We start from the raw sequence: 15,783 nt of genomic DNA on the forward strand, positions 1-15,783 counted from the left end.
TAATATTTTAAACTTGCTAATGTGTTTTTTTTTCTTATTTTTAATGTGAAATGGTAACTAGATGAATGGTGGAGGCTACATGGATACAATGCACCACATTTGCAAAAGTTGGTCATTCAAATATTGAGCCAAACTGCATCGTCTTCTAGATGTGAGAGGAATTGGAGTGTCTTTGAACGTATACATACCAAAAGAAGGAATAGATTGGAACATCAAAAGCTTAATGATCTTGTATATGTTCATTACAATTTGCAGTTAAAAAATCGGTATAAATGCTTTCTTAGTTGTTTTGAATTTAAATTATTTTATTCACAATTATGAATAATTATATGCTTTTCTTTTTTAGGTTCTATAACAAGAAAATAATCTATGATCCCATTGACTATGCATGCATTGATGAGATCGATTTTTGAAAAGTTGATGAGGATCAGCCAATAGAGCTAGATGTTGAAGAATTGGAAAATCTTCTATATGAAGAAGGGTCAATTCCAATAAATGAAGTGGAAGGTTCAAGTTCTCATATTGGCTAGTAGAATATTTAAACTTATAAAAGTTCAATAATTATATATTTTTTTTCAAAAATGATTTCTTGTTGATATATATTTAATATTTTTGTAGATGGTGAGGATGGTAGTGGCATGGCTATATAAGGGCTTGATGTGGAGAACTTTGGTTTTCCAAATGCTCATTTTCAATCTCCATATTCCAAATTCCAAAATGAATGAAGATATGAATTTTATATTTATTAGTATGCAAAAATCTTCATAAATATTCAAACATTGACATGTTATATTTTGAGTAACTATTTAAGTGTTGTATAACAATGGTTTGATTATTTGATAAATATTGGGTTTATTGACATTATGAATGTATAACATCTTATATTGTGTTATAGATATCATATACGATGATTGATAACTTTTACAAGTAAATTTTTTTGTGAAAAAATTCAACAAACAAAGTAGATACTGTTAAAATTTACATAGAATTTATTAATTTTTAATAAAATATAAAATTATATATATATATATATAACATCACCGGTTTGACCATCGGTCCGACTAGTGAACCGTGACCCAATAACTTTTTCAGTTCAATGACCGGTCTAGTTCTAAAAACATTGGTAGAGATTGTTATTATTAAATAATTATATATATATATATATATATATATATATATATATATATATATATATATATTATTTAATAAAATTAATACATTTATGTGTATGTATGATTTAATTTGATAATATCAATGATAAAAAATAAACAATATTGATTTATAAGTTTTTATATATTTTAAACTTTTTTATAATTATTTTAAAATTTAATAATATATAAATTATATATTTATAATATCTCGAATTGAATCGCGATTCAACTATCAATTGGATCATTAAATCATAATCCGATAACTTTTTGATTTAGTAACCAATCCAATTTTAAAAACATTGATTAAAAACCACAAATATAATTAGAATGACTCTAAATGATAATGATAATGATAGCGATTTTCAAATATTTGATGGTCAAAGAATGTACATGGACTGCTTCATTTCTTAGTTTAATATAACAAAAACCAAACACCCCCTATGTAACTGATGCCAAAGTGGACTCAAGCCCATACACCACTGGCCCGGCCCAATCCTCTCTGAACCTAGCCCGCCCGAGGTCAACCACATAGCTGCCTGTGGACACGTGTAGGAATCGTGAGAAGAATGAGATCGCATAAACGCACAGGAGCCGTTGAATTTGCCTTAAAAAAAAGCAGCAGTTGCAAAAGGTGAAAGGGCAAGGGAGAGAACGAGAATAGATTTTGTGGTTTTCACATCTCGCATTTCTGTGGAGAATCGCCATGGCTTTGAACAGTGGATTGAGATCTGCTTCTCAGCTCTTCAAATCTTCTCAACAACTCGTATCCAAATCAGGTCCTTCTCTCCATTTCATTCTAGGTTTTTTTCCTTTCGATTTTGTTTGCTATGTTTGGTTCCCGAGAAACTGGTGCAAAATAGTAAAGTTTTAGACTTCTGGAAAGAAAAATGTGATTCCGAGATTTTGTATTGCATTGTTTTTCTTTGTTTCTCTAGCGGTCACGCTTGGATTTGCTGAATCTTTAGTGTTCTGTCTTAACTGAATTTCTGATTATTTTTTGACATCCGATCATCGATCTTTCCGTTCCAAATAGGTTTTCGTTTTGTTTTTGTTTTTATTTTTTCAGTTTCGTTGCCAAGAGTCTGCGGGAGAATGGGGCGAATATAAATTGTTGAAAATGTTGAGATTCAGAAATTGTGTTTTTATTTTTGTTTTCCTCTGGTTTCTTAGGGCTACTGCTTCATTTTCACTGTTAAATTCTTACCTAATTCTTTTCTTTTTCTTTTTGAGATATAACTATCGGTATTATAGTTGTTGTGATTTTGGGAAAATTCTGGATACTTGTGGTTCTTATCACCATGATGGAACTATATAAACCAATCACAATGAATATGCTATTGAAAAGAAGTGCAAGCAGCAGTTGTAAAACAATGCTTAACCTAACAAATTTTAGGTCTGGAACTCGTGTAAGGTAATCTCACAGATGTGTAGTTTGCTGCTCTGGTGATTAAATGAAGGTTCTTGTATTTTGGAAATTAAATTAGGATTCATTGTTCATTCTGATGGAGATTTTCCTGGATAGTTTTCACTAAAGCTGGTGTGGATGTGTTGGTTGGAATGGAATTAATTTATTGGGAAAACAAAGTATTGGCTATGATCATTTTATTGTTGAGTTTGTGAAGCTGGGTATGTCTTGAATATGGCTGAATTCCCTGTTTGTAATTTATTATACATGTGATAGAATAGCATGGTATCATTGATGCATGGAGAGTGGAATGGACTTTTGCATATATGGCTGTGTGTATTTCCATAGTCTTGACATTTTGAAGGCCCTTAGTCATGGGATCTTACATGTCAAGACTGGTAGTTATGGGCCAAAATATTCTCAAACATATCTTGTGTTGTATACATATATTTTTTTTTGATAGGTAAGGGAATATATTTATAAATTATAGAAAGAACAAAGTACGCCAAAGTGCACAGGATGTAAACAAGGAGCACCTAAAGCAAGCCCTAAAAGAAGAGCACCAAAAACAAACTGACACTCAACAAGACCCTATCTACTTTACAAAATCAAACAAGGACATTGAGCTTTCCCTTAAGTACATCCTAACCCAAGACAATAGATTACAAAGGACTGAGAGTTTTACCAATTGGTCATTCTATTCCTTATCTTCAAAGGCTCTTTGATTCCGTTCCCTCCAAATTGTCCAAAAAATGCAAAGAGGAGTAGTGTTCAACACCCTTTTTCTTTTCTTCTCTACAAAGGAGCCTTGCCAACTTAAGAGCAAAAAAACTTTCACCGAAGTAGGGATCACCCAATCCACCTTGAATAAGGAGAACAATAGGTGCCATAAAGTCCTTGCTTTATAGCAATGAAGAAATAAATGATCAATAGACTCCCCCTCCTATTTGCATAGATAACATCCATTCACCAATTGATGCAGTACAAAAAGTAAAATGCAGGGAGAGTAGTGTATAATCCAAAGTACCGTAGGAATTGCTCCTAGAAACCCTTAGGCTTCACACCCAAGTTTTCTTTGTATTTCACAAATAAAATAGTGGTTGTTGGAAATTCATTCATTCATTGATTTCTCTCAGAAGACTAATCAACTACTATATAAAACTTTCTAGGGACTTATAACTCCTTGGAACTAGTCACATAATAATAATGCAACTTGAAAATGACAAAACTTGGATTGACTACTAAACCACATTAAAGACCATTGGAAAATGACAATAATAATGATTGAAAATGGTAACTTTTTTTTTTTGATAGATGAAGAGGAAAATATATTTAAAAGGATTGTTAGAATAGTAGCCCAAGGTATACAAAAAGTATACAACTATCACCAGCCAGCACCATAAAAAACCAAATTTACAAAATGAAAGGAAAATGGTAACTTATAACCATTGACTAGGCCCATAATTTGATTTCTAGAAAGTACTTTCTAGGTTGAACCCATATTGAATCATATAAGATTCTAACTAAGCCCATTATCATTCAAAGAGTGCTGAATTAATGTTTCGGCTTTGGAGTCCACTCCTTTGTGCCTTTGATAAACTTTTAAAGGTGGCTGCTGCTTGTCTCCATCAACTCCCCCCGACTTAGGAAAACTTGACCTTGACAAGTTAAAGACATGAAATCTCTCATAAAGGTCTTGATTTGAGTATTGAAATTCCCCATTTGTGATCTATGTACAATTTGAAAGTAGTCTCCCTCTCCATTTGACAAGATACTTTTGATAGCCCTCTCTAGTTGAAACAATTTGGTGATCAACAACATCTTCAATTTCCTCCTTTAAACGAGGAGTTGGTGGTAAGCGAGCATTTGGGCCACCATTAGTTGTAGCATCTTTAGGATTAGAACATGGGGTGAGGTCCTTGATGTTGAAGATGTTACTAATGCCCATATTTTCAGGCAAATCAAGAACATAAGCATTTGAGTTAATTTTCTTGAGCACTTTGTATGGACCAACATTCTTTGAGTGAAGTTTCTTGTATGTATCTTTAGGATATCATTCAAGCCTTATCCTTACCATAATCATATCTCCTTCCTTAAAATCAACAAACTTTCTTTTCAAATCAGCATGTGCCTTATAATTCTCATTACAGAGAGCAATCTTGCTTTGAACATCGTCATGTAAATTGTGTATATGCTTACTAAAAGCATCAGCTCCAACACTTGGTCATGCTTCCATTGGTAATGGAACTAAATCAATAGGCTTATTAGGAAGCAAGCCAGTCATGATCTCAAAGGGGCTGTAACCTGTAGACCTATTTTTTATTTTTTTTGATAGGTAACTTGTAGACCTATTTACCAAACTGTTGTATGCAAAATCAGCCATAGGAAGAATCTGATCCCAATTAGTGATGTGTTCTCCAACTAGGCAGAGAAGTAGATCACCTAAACTTTGGTTAACGACTTCTGTATGGTTGTTAGTTTGAGGGTGAAAAGCCAAAGAAAATTTCAGCTTTGTGTTCAACATCTTCCATAAGCTTCTCAAAAAGTGACCCATAAACTTTTCATTCTGATAAAAAACAATAGTCTTGGGCAAACCAAGAAGTTGGACAATTTCTTTGAAGAATAGTTTAGCAACATGGACAACATCTAAAGTCTTTGAACATGAGATAAAGTGCATCATTTTAGAGAAACGATCTATCACGACAAATATGGAGTCATGTCCCCTGAAAGTTTTTGGCAAACCAAAGACAAAATCCATGCTTAGGTCTTGCCATGGCTCATGTGGCACTGGAGGTGGCATGTACAGTCTAGTATTTTTCTTCCTTCCCTTTGATAGTTGGCATATGCGACATTTAGAAACATTCTTAGCCACATCCCTTTTTAAACTTGGCTAATAAAAGAGATCTTGTATCCTTGCAATCGTCTTATTTCTTCTAAAATGACCATTTGCTCCTCCAGAATGCAATTCTCATATCACTTGCTCTCGAAGTGATGTATTGGGTAAGCAAAGGTGAGTCCCTTTGAAGAGGTATCCATCATGTAGCAAAAAATTTGGATATGCTCCCAAGTTCCCTGCCACTAAGGCATCATATAGAATGTTGAAATCCTTGCAAGAATTATAATCCCGCTTCAACAAATCAAATCCCACAACCTGTATAGCCATAGAAAAAGAATATACACTACTCGACTAAGAGAATCAGTTGCCTTGGTTCTCAACACCATATTTATGCCGAATAATAAAGGTGTATTCTTGTAAGAAGGAGACCCATTTCCCATGATGATGGTTAAGCTTCTTTTGAGAGTTGACATACTTGAGAGCTTCATGATCAGAATATAAAACAAACTCCTTTGGAAGGAGATAATGACACCAATAACACAAAGCAACCACAACATAGAATTATTTGTCATATATTGAATATTTTTGCTTTTGTTCATTTAGTTTTTCATTGAAAAATGCAATAGGATGTTCTTCCTGATTGAGCACACTTCCAATTCCCACATTCGATACATAGCAAGCTACTTAAAATACTTCTGAAAAATTGGGAAGTTGTAGAACAGGTGCTTCAGTTAGCCTTTTCTTTATTTCTTCAAAAGCTGTTGTTGTTGCCTTCAAACAAACTGTTTTTTTTTTCTTCATACAATCAGTGATAGGAGCTATAATAGTTCTGAAACTTTTGATGAAGTGCTGATAAATTGTGGACAACCCATGAAAACTTCATAGCTCCTGCAATGTGCTAGGAACTAGCCATTCTAGGATGACTATTACCTTATCAGGGTCTACTTCTAACCCTTTGGTTGAAACAACAAAATGTAGGAACACAGTAGTTGAGGTCATGAAGGAACATTTTTGCAAATTTATTTAGAGTTTCTCTTGTCGAAGGATTGTCATAACTTGTCGCGAGTGGGACACATGATATTCCTTGGTCTTGTTGTAGATTAAAATATCATCAAAGTAAATGACTAGAAACTTGCCAATAAATGGTTGAACTACGTGATTCATGAAGCACATGAATGTGCTAGGAGCATTGGATAGGCCAAAAGGCATTATCAGCAACTCGTAGAGACCATCATTTGTTTTAAAAGCAGTCTTCCACTCATCTCTGGGCCTTAACCGTATTTGATGATACCCACTCTTCAGATCTATCTTTGAAAAGATGCAAGAACCAGCCATCATATCGAACATATCATCAAGCCGAGGAATGGGAAACCAATATTTGATAGGTATCTTGTTGATTGCACGATTGTCTACACACATGCGTCACCTACCATCTTTTTTAAGGGTTAGTAAGGCGGGGACAACATAAGGACTTAAACTTTCATGAATAAATCCCTTGGATAGCAACTCCCTTTGTCTTTTAACCTCTGCACATTCAATTAGATTCATACAATAGATTGGAGGATTAGGCAATTGAGATCCCGACATAAAGTCTATAGAATGCTGAATGTTGTAGAGTGGGGGAAGTTCACTAGGCAGATTTGCTGGAGCTATATCAGAGAAGTCGTTGAGTAGTTCAACAACCTTCTTAGCTATAGAAGAAATGCTGCCAGCATCTTTCATGCCAACTTCTTTCATTATTACAACATATGTAACCCCATTTTCCTTGCTTTCATGCTGAAACTTATTCTTAGTGAGAATATACTTATCAAAAAAAAAACTTATTCTTAGTGAGAATATGAAGAGAACTCTTCATGCCTTTAGCAGCTTTTGTTGACTTTTGAATTCAATATTTTCCCATTTCAGCAGCAGTCATTGGTTTCAACACAACCTTTGGGTTCTTAAACATGAAGCTATATGTGTTCTCTTTTCCACGATGATGCACATCCTGATCATAAAGCCTAGGATGACCAAGAATGATATGTGCTACTTTCATAGGGATCACATCACACCAAATAGAATCACTATAAACACCTCAAGAAATAGAAACAAGACAATGCTGATTTACTGGAATAGACATGTTATTTATCCATGCTACCTTGTATGGTTGTGGGTGTGGCTCAAATGGAAGCCTAAGACGCTCAACTGTGGAGGCTGAAACAACATTCATACAACTGCCACTGTTAACGATGAGTTTCTGAACTTGATTCTCGCATCTGACTAACATTTGAAAAATAGAGGGTTCGGTGCCAATCTTCTTCCTCAACTTTTGGGGCTCTAAGAATACGTCTCACAACAGAAGATGGTGAAATGTCCATTTCTTCATCCTAGTCAGCAGGATCATAGACTCCATAGTCAAATGAGTTTTCATTTTGCTCATCCTTCTGTGGTTCTGGTTCTTCATGTTCTAGCCCAATATGCAAGTTCTTCTTTGAACAATTGTATGCCATGTGGTCAGGTTGTTGAAACTTGAAACATTTGATACCTTACCTTTAGGATCAACCACTTGAGAAGAAAATGGCTTAAACCCTGTAGGTGGATTAAATGGATGAGATGAGCCTGGCTTCATACTACGACTTATGCCATGGAGCTTCTTATGGACAGATTCCATGGTCGTAGCTCCTGGCTTCCTGTTAAAAATGCAACTTGAAAGGCATGTTCCAAGCTGTATAATGGCTAATGCAGCAACTCCCGATTGATTTCAGGTTTTAATTGAGCTTTGAATCTTGTAAGTGTTTGTTGAGGGTCTTCTACTATGACTCCTTGTTTTTATAACTCATCAAACTTCTGCCTCAAATTAATGAGCTGTTCACATAGCTTATCATGGTAATTTGTAGGCATGTATTTCTCCCGAAGCTTAGCCTTCATTTCCATCTCTTGCCATGGGCTGACTGGTGGTAGCCCCATCCTTCTAATGTGTGCTTCAATTTTTGTCCACCAAACTTTTGCTAAGCCCACCAATTTCATTTTAGCAAATCTCACTTTTTGATCATCCATCATGTTATACCAATCGAAGTACTCTTCAATTGCAACCAGCCAATTAGCAAATTGAGTAGCATCCACCTTTCCTTCAAAATCAGGAACTCGTTCTCACTTTCTTTGTGATATCTCCAGTGATGTCATACACTTCATGTCTTCTTTCAAGCAATCCTCTAGCCCATTCAGACATAGGGTATTGTGGTGTTTGAATTGCCTCTTGCTCCTTTGCATTTTCCTAGTTGTTAGCTTGAGATATGCATGTCTTGATGTTACTTGGTTGAATGTGGTTCAAGCTGATCCACCATCTGAATCAGCATCTCATCATGCTGGTTATCAGTTAGTCTTCCTCCAAAACTCCTTCCAGATCATGTAGCCATGATATCACCCTCGCTTTGATACCAAAATTGATGTAGTGCAAAAAGTAAAATGCAAGGACAGTAGTGTATAATTGAAAGTACCCTAGGAATCACTCCTAGAAACCTTTAGGCTTCACACTTAAGTTCTCTTTGTATCACACAAAGAAGATAGTGGTTGCTAGAAATTCATTCATTCATTGATTCCTCTCAAAAGACTAATCAACTACCATATAAAACTCTCTAAGGACTTATAACTCCTTGGAAGTAGTCACATATTAATAATGCAACTTGAAAATAAAAAAACTTGGATTGACTACTAGACCACATTAAAGACTATTGGAAAATGACGATAATAATGACTGAAAATGGTAACTTATAACAATTGATGAGGCCCATAATTTGATTTTTGGAAAGTACTTTTTAGGCTGAACCCGTATTGAATTATATAAGATCCCAACTAAGCCCATTATCATTCAGAGAGTGCCAAATTAAAGTTTGGGCTTTGGAGCCCACTTGTCTCCATCACCAATGGTCACCCTCTCTTTTGAAGATTATCTAAAGTAAGAACTCTTCCCCAATTAGCTTTCCATGCGATAAAACTCACTTTTGGATGGGACCCATGAATTCAAGATAATGTTCTTTGGAAAGTGGACCACCCTTCCTACTTCCAAAACCGCATAAAAAGATTTGACCAAAAACAATCCTTTCTTATCGTCTTTCCAAACCACCTTATCATTTTTACCCCTCCTAACGAATTTGCCTCTCAACATGTAGAAAAAAGTCTCAACGATGTCCAACTCCCAATCATTAAGGTTCCTAGTGAAGCGTGGGGTCCAATGTCCCATTCCCCCTATTTTATCCTATAAATTTGCCACCCAAACCTCCTTTGATAAAGCCAAAGCATACAAAGAAGGAAATGACATACACAAGGGTTCCTCTCCACACCATTTGTCTATCTAGAACTTTTGTCTTCTTCCATTACCCACTTCAAAGGTGGTTCCATTGAAAAAGAGATCCCACCCCTTCTTGATAGTTTTCCAAACACCAACCCCATATCCATCCCTAACTTCCCTAGGGTGCCAATCTACTCCTTCCTTCCCATACTTCACCTTATAATTTGCTTCCAAGAAACTTTCCTATCAGAAACATATTTCCAGCACCACTTACCAAGAAGGGCCTGATTTAGGAGAGAAAGACTTTTAACCCCCAACTTCCCTTTCCCATGTCTATGCAAACAATCGACTAACTATCAAATAAGGCTTTTTCTCCAAAGCCCCAAAGAAAGTCCCTTTGAATCTTCTCTAATCTCAATCCAACCTTTTTAGGGATTACAAACAGAGACATGTATCTTTTTATTATTTCTATTTTTTTTTTTATAAGTAAAGAGAAGTATCTTTTTATTATTTCTATGGTACCTTTAAAGCCTCTATTGCCTTTTAATATATCCAATTGTTTATATAGCTGAACGTCATTTTGATCATCAATGCCTTAAAGTATATGAACCGATGTCACATGGCCCTTATTGCTATAGGCTTTACCATCATGATTGTTTTTGGGATTGGCAATGTATGTGGCACGTGCAGCTATATGCCAAATTGGGTATGGGAAAACCCTATTGGCTTTGTGGTATAGCCTCCATGTTTTTCTTGTGACCTTTGTGGCAGATTTCTATTCAATAAATTGATATTATTCCATTTTCTTTTGTTGTACATGAATATATAGCATTTTTTGTCTGCTGCAATGAACATCTTAAAATTTGGGAATTTAAAAATTGTACACAATCTGAAGATGACTTCTTGGGGAGTGCTAAGATCATTCGCTTGGATGCTTGGTTCAACTATAGACCTTTGTGTGGATCGCAAAAATTGTAGGAAAAAGTGTATTTTCACTTGCTCATTTAATTCCTAAAATACTTATTATTGTATGCCCTTTTAGTTTAAAGGTATTATTTTGGTACTACATTTTTATGATATAAATGCTACCTTTGATCTGAGAATGCATGGAATTTTAGTTATTCCTAGAGGTTTTTTCTTTTCCATTTCATTTTTTCAAAAGCTTACACGAAAAACACAATTTTTCCAAAAGTATTCCTTTATTAGAAAAAGTGTTTTGAGTGTGGATGAGAATAGACACAAGATAAAATGATGGTGAATTTAGCTTTTTGTAATTGTGAATTTGATGCATTATAATATCCCCATATTTCCTAATATTAAAATATCTTGGTTTTTGTGTCTTACTCTTATTCATTTAAGCTTCACTTGAAATCCTTTGAAAAGAAAATTAAAAATATACATACATGTATATATAAGCTTCACTTGAAAGGTTACCCTTTGAGGGGTGGTCGTTTTTATTTATTTTTACTTTTTTTAATTGTTTGTTTTTTATTATTTATTTATTTTTTAATGTTCCCGAAGTCAGATCCTACCCTTCCATAAATCCTGTTTCAATGGAATTCCATTTTCATTATCAACCATGAATGCTTGTTTGAATGAATTCCATCTTCATCAATAGAATCCTTGTTTGAATGATTCCATCTTCTTTATCGATAGAAAATCAGAATGTATATGTTAAATTTTGAGTGCAACTAGCTTTAGTTAGTATATTTGTATAAACCTTTCTAAGTTGTAGTTTTTAACTGAGAAATGTACTAGATATTTGATTCCTATTACTGATAGTTTGAACCTTGGTAAAGAATTTAAATATGGCTGAAACCTTGCTAAAGAATTTAAATATGCCTGAAACCTTGATCTCTTTATCCAGAAGCCGAGGTCTCTTGTCAATCATTATGAAGTACTTTCAGCCTTTGACATCCACTTAACCTGTAGATGTATTACTAGTATGAAGTAGGACCTGTAATCAGTGTAAAATCATTATGAACTTAGTGCTGGCAGAAGCATTCTTAGATTAATGTCAGGACCTGTAATCAGTGTAAAATCATTCTTGGTAAATATAAGCAGCTCTTAATGTAGCTTTCTATAAAATTGCTAGAGTTGTTTTAGGCAACAAGGTGGGTACCATGTCGTAACTTATTCAATGAACTAATTAATTTTGACCTTCTATATATAGCTTATATGGAAGTAGAAGTGATTTTGTTGTGAAAGAGTAATTTTTATTTGCCTTGCCGTTTTTCTATTTTCTTTGTTGGTAATTCATGTAATTAAGAGTCAGGCATATTTTGGTCAATATCACATTTCCTTGTTAATTAACAAGAAATCTGAAATTAATGTGGGATGCTTTAATTGTTAATTTCAAAATTTTCAGAAGGAAAATTAAAGTTTTTTTCAACCTCAAGCCTTCTTTTTTATGGCCTTAAAAAGTCAGTGTTGGTTGAAGTTGCTTCCAAATTCATTTTAGAAGGGCGGAAAGTGGCTTGTAGCTAATGGTTTGCTTGTAAAACAAGTGGTAGGTTGGATGCGGTTGTTCATTGATTATGGTATTTTAGAAAGTGTGAAGTAACTGGAATGGTATTTTAGAAAGTGTAAAGTAACTGGAAGTGGGAATTTTGATCGTGTTTTGGCAGTGAACAGAGGATTCCACTCAACTGGGGTAAAGAGGATGGGGGAAGGCCATGGACATGGGCATGGGCATGATGAACCATTCTATCTCCATGCCAAGCACATGTACAACTTGGACAGGATGAAATATCAGAAGGTGCAGGTGCCACTTGCTGTCTTAGGTGTCGTATGCACAGGTGTTGGAGTGCCTATTTTTGCTGTTGCTTACCAGCAGAGGAAGACTGCATCAGCCTAAGCTAATATGTGGCTGCAATAAGAGCAACGACTTTGGGTGCCTTGGTTAGTAGGCACTATTGATCTGTTCAAATCATCAATCCTTTGCAGCGTTTTTGCTTCTTTTGTGGTTGCTTTCCCTTGCTTAAATTCATAAATATTTTGGGTACTGCATTCAGTAATAAGATCATAAGATTTCTTAGTGATGCTCTAACTTGGATCCAATGGTGGTTTCATAGCTATTGTTTCACACATATAGTGGTTCAAAGGAATTGAGGCATGAATTTTGTTTGCTTGTTTGTTGTCTTTTTCTTTCTTTACTTTTTTTTTCTTTCTTTCTTCATGTTCATATATGGAGCAAGTACTTTGCAAGAGATATTCTAATATCATCAATGCTTGATTGGAGTGAATGGTCAACAAGCCACTAGTAGCAGTGAAGGCTTCTCATCAGAAAAGAATTGCAACGTTTTATTTTTTATTTGTCACTTTACTTTTAGTTGAAAGTTGAAATTGAAGTCAAATTGTAATTTTTAAAAGATGATGCATTCTAATATTTTCAGTCAACATGAAATAACATCCTACATAATTTGTGATAGAGTTTTTATGGTCAGTAGTATTTTATTTTATTTTATTTTTGTTTTTATATTATTATTATTATTTTTTTAAAAAAGTAAAAAAATGTTGAAGTTCTTAGACGATGATACATGTAGGCCTAAACATATCAGCATTTAGGCCCAGAAGACTCGGGTCACAGGCGATCAAAACAGGCAAGACGTTCTGATGAAGGTACATGTGCACAAAGCAGTCAATTTGCCTTCGGAATGAAGTTTCAATATTGGAAAATTATGTGTAGTAGAGGATCCGCAAGACACAGCTCAAAGATTGGCGAGGAAGCAACAATTTCAAGAACGGGGTGCAAGGGAAGCGTGCATCCAATTTTGTTCAATGGAATCTTCAAAATTATGTTCAAACGACGTATATTGGCCCAAGAGCCTGTTATGGATTCTCCACCCAGAGAGTCAATATATTTGGTGGAATAAGTGATACCTACAATCATTTGATGCATTATTGACAGACTCATGCAAAATCTTTCCTTTCAGTTTGCAAGGCCTGGCGTATCTTATCGATCTTGATGTTCACTCTACTGAATGCCTCATGTACACATATTCTCAAACAAGTGCTACATATGGAGGGATTTCAATGGCCTCGACAATGTGAGAAGACCCCCCTTAGAAAGAGGTCAAAGATAGTATTTCCAATATCAACGAGAATAGTTGCAAGCACCAACATTACACCATATTTATCGGCTAGCAAAGAAGCTATACATTCCCCTATTTATGCCCTTGAGATCATAGGAAAGTGGGGGTGCGACCTCCCATAATGGAGCAAATAGCGGACGATATGAAAAGGAATAAAGGCCCACAATTCACATGATTAATGGGGGTATGATTGATGAAGAGTGTGATTCGGTAAAAGCAATATTAAGAACAAACTGGTGAAGGCATGGGCTTCTATTCTAATAAGAAATATAGCCCAACTTCAAGGAGCGCTTCTTATGAATGGATTCATATTGTTTTCCTGTTGTGGATTGTGATAGGGTACGTATTCCTTACCAAGATGCCTTAATAATCACTCTATTGGTTAGAGGTTTTACCTTGTCGGGCTTCCATAAGATGGGCTACTTGTTGTAACTACTCACCGACCTACTTCAAATCATTAGGATTAGTACACCTTCTTTGAGAGAAATAGTGTTATCCATTATGGAAAGTCAGTGACATTAATTCTTCCACTTGCCGTGGTTGATAACTCCTCATAATATAAATTTTTTATAGCAATTAGATCTATTCTAAGAAGGCAACCTCTTCATCGTATCATCAAATGGTGCTTTATTAGACGGAGAGAGACCAAATCAACGCATAAGATGACCAACTTGCTTCTAGAGATTTCTCCCAAATATCTCAAACTTTAGAAGCCATTATGGAGAAATCACTAACATAAGGAAGATCTCGATAAGTAGCAATCCAAGGCTCAGTTGGTGGTGGATGAGGACAAAGATAATGAAACTCGAACAATTAAACCACTAATTGCCATGCCATTGTTCAAATGAGGTCATGAAGAAAATGTGATGCTAGGTTGAGGAACTAGAGAAATTTCTAGAATTTCTAAGACAACATCCAAATGTGTTCACATCGTTTCACCTTGACAAGTAGATCATAGTTGTCACTATGTTCAAGTTGTTATCAAAGCTTCCACATACTTAACATGGTATCAAAGCTTGGTTTGGTGGGAAGCTGTGAGTTTGAATCACCTCTTTGTAATCTGCATGTTTGTTTTCCTATTTGATATATGTTCCCCCAATTTGAAATTTTTTAGTATCCCTCCCTCCCCTCTCCCCTCTAATTTGCAATTCTATGATATCTCTCCTGTGTGGGTATGGGGAGAGGAAGGGTGTTAAGGAACATGATATGCATATTGGAGCTTTAAGGAAAATTGGTTGTTCAATACAAGTAAGTCTCACCTTGACATGAAGGGTATCAATCAGACCATTGTGTCTCTATTTACAAGCAATGTGTAATTTGATTCGATAAAAGCATAGGAAATTTCCCCTCAAATGACATCAAAGTATCAATGAAGAGTTGAATATATTGATGGTTGCTAGACTCATTTAAGAAGCTTAGTACCCAAATTGTTCTCTAACATGATCATAGAACCAAAAAAGCATGGGAAGTAGCAATTTTGTATCAATTTCACTAATTTGAATGAAGTGTAACATGAAGACAGCTTCCTATTATAGAATTGAGTAGGTAGTTGACTCAACTTTGAGGCATGAACTTCTCTCATTAATGGATGCTTTCTTGGGTCATGAGATGAGGTCTTTATTGCTCTCAAATTATGCTATTTAGGCTAAAAAATGCAGAAACAATGAATCAAATGTTGGTGACCAAGATGTAATCAAGAATACCATGGAGGTCATGTACATAGACAACATGCTCATAATAGGTAAAGGAGATTATCTCAAAGACTTTTAGAAAGCCATCAAGATCCTTAGAAGATAAGAAATGCAACTCAATCCAACCAAATACACTTTAGAGTAAAATGTGCCAAGTTCTTAATGTATTTAATTATTGGGTGTGAATAGAGGCCAATCCTAAGAAAATTAAGTTGATTTGAAATTTCACCTAGCCTAGTTTGCTCAAATATATGTACAAAGTAATGGATTTTTTCTATTGTAATTACATTCTTTTTTTTTTTTTTCTTTTTTGTTCCTAGTCTTCTTTCTAAAAAAAAA

At 34.9% G+C, this 15,783-nt stretch overlaps 1 protein-coding gene across 1 annotated transcript; it reads left to right on the top strand.

Moving 5' to 3' along the window:
• The first annotated feature begins 1,774 nt into the window (after positions 1-1,774).
• LOC117907414 lies at positions 1,775-12,789 on the top strand. The gene is made up of 2 exons (XM_034820951.1): positions 1,775-1,927; positions 12,287-12,789. The coding sequence occupies exons 1-2, from the start codon at positions 1,855-1,857 to the stop codon at positions 12,514-12,516; spliced, it is 303 nt and encodes a 100-aa protein (XP_034676842.1). The 5' UTR covers positions 1,775-1,854; the 3' UTR covers positions 12,517-12,789.
• Positions 12,790-15,783: the final 2,994 nt, after the last annotated feature.

This window comes from Vitis riparia, chromosome 18, assembly GCF_004353265.1.
Source record: "Vitis riparia cultivar Riparia Gloire de Montpellier isolate 1030 chromosome 18, EGFV_Vit.rip_1.0, whole genome shotgun sequence".
NCBI classification, from domain to species: Eukaryota; Viridiplantae; Streptophyta; class Magnoliopsida; order Vitales; family Vitaceae; genus Vitis; species Vitis riparia.

Excerpts from the sequence above, each read along its gene's own strand:
- LOC117907414 (XM_034820951.1), top strand. The coding sequence starts at position 1,855 with ATGGCTTTGAACAGTGGATTGAGATCTGCTTCTCAGCTCTTCAAATCT. Across the intron at positions 1,928-12,286 it reads ACAACTCGTATCCAAATCAG|TGAACAGAGGATTCCACTCA; the intron begins GTCCTTCTCTCC and ends GTGTTTTGGCAG.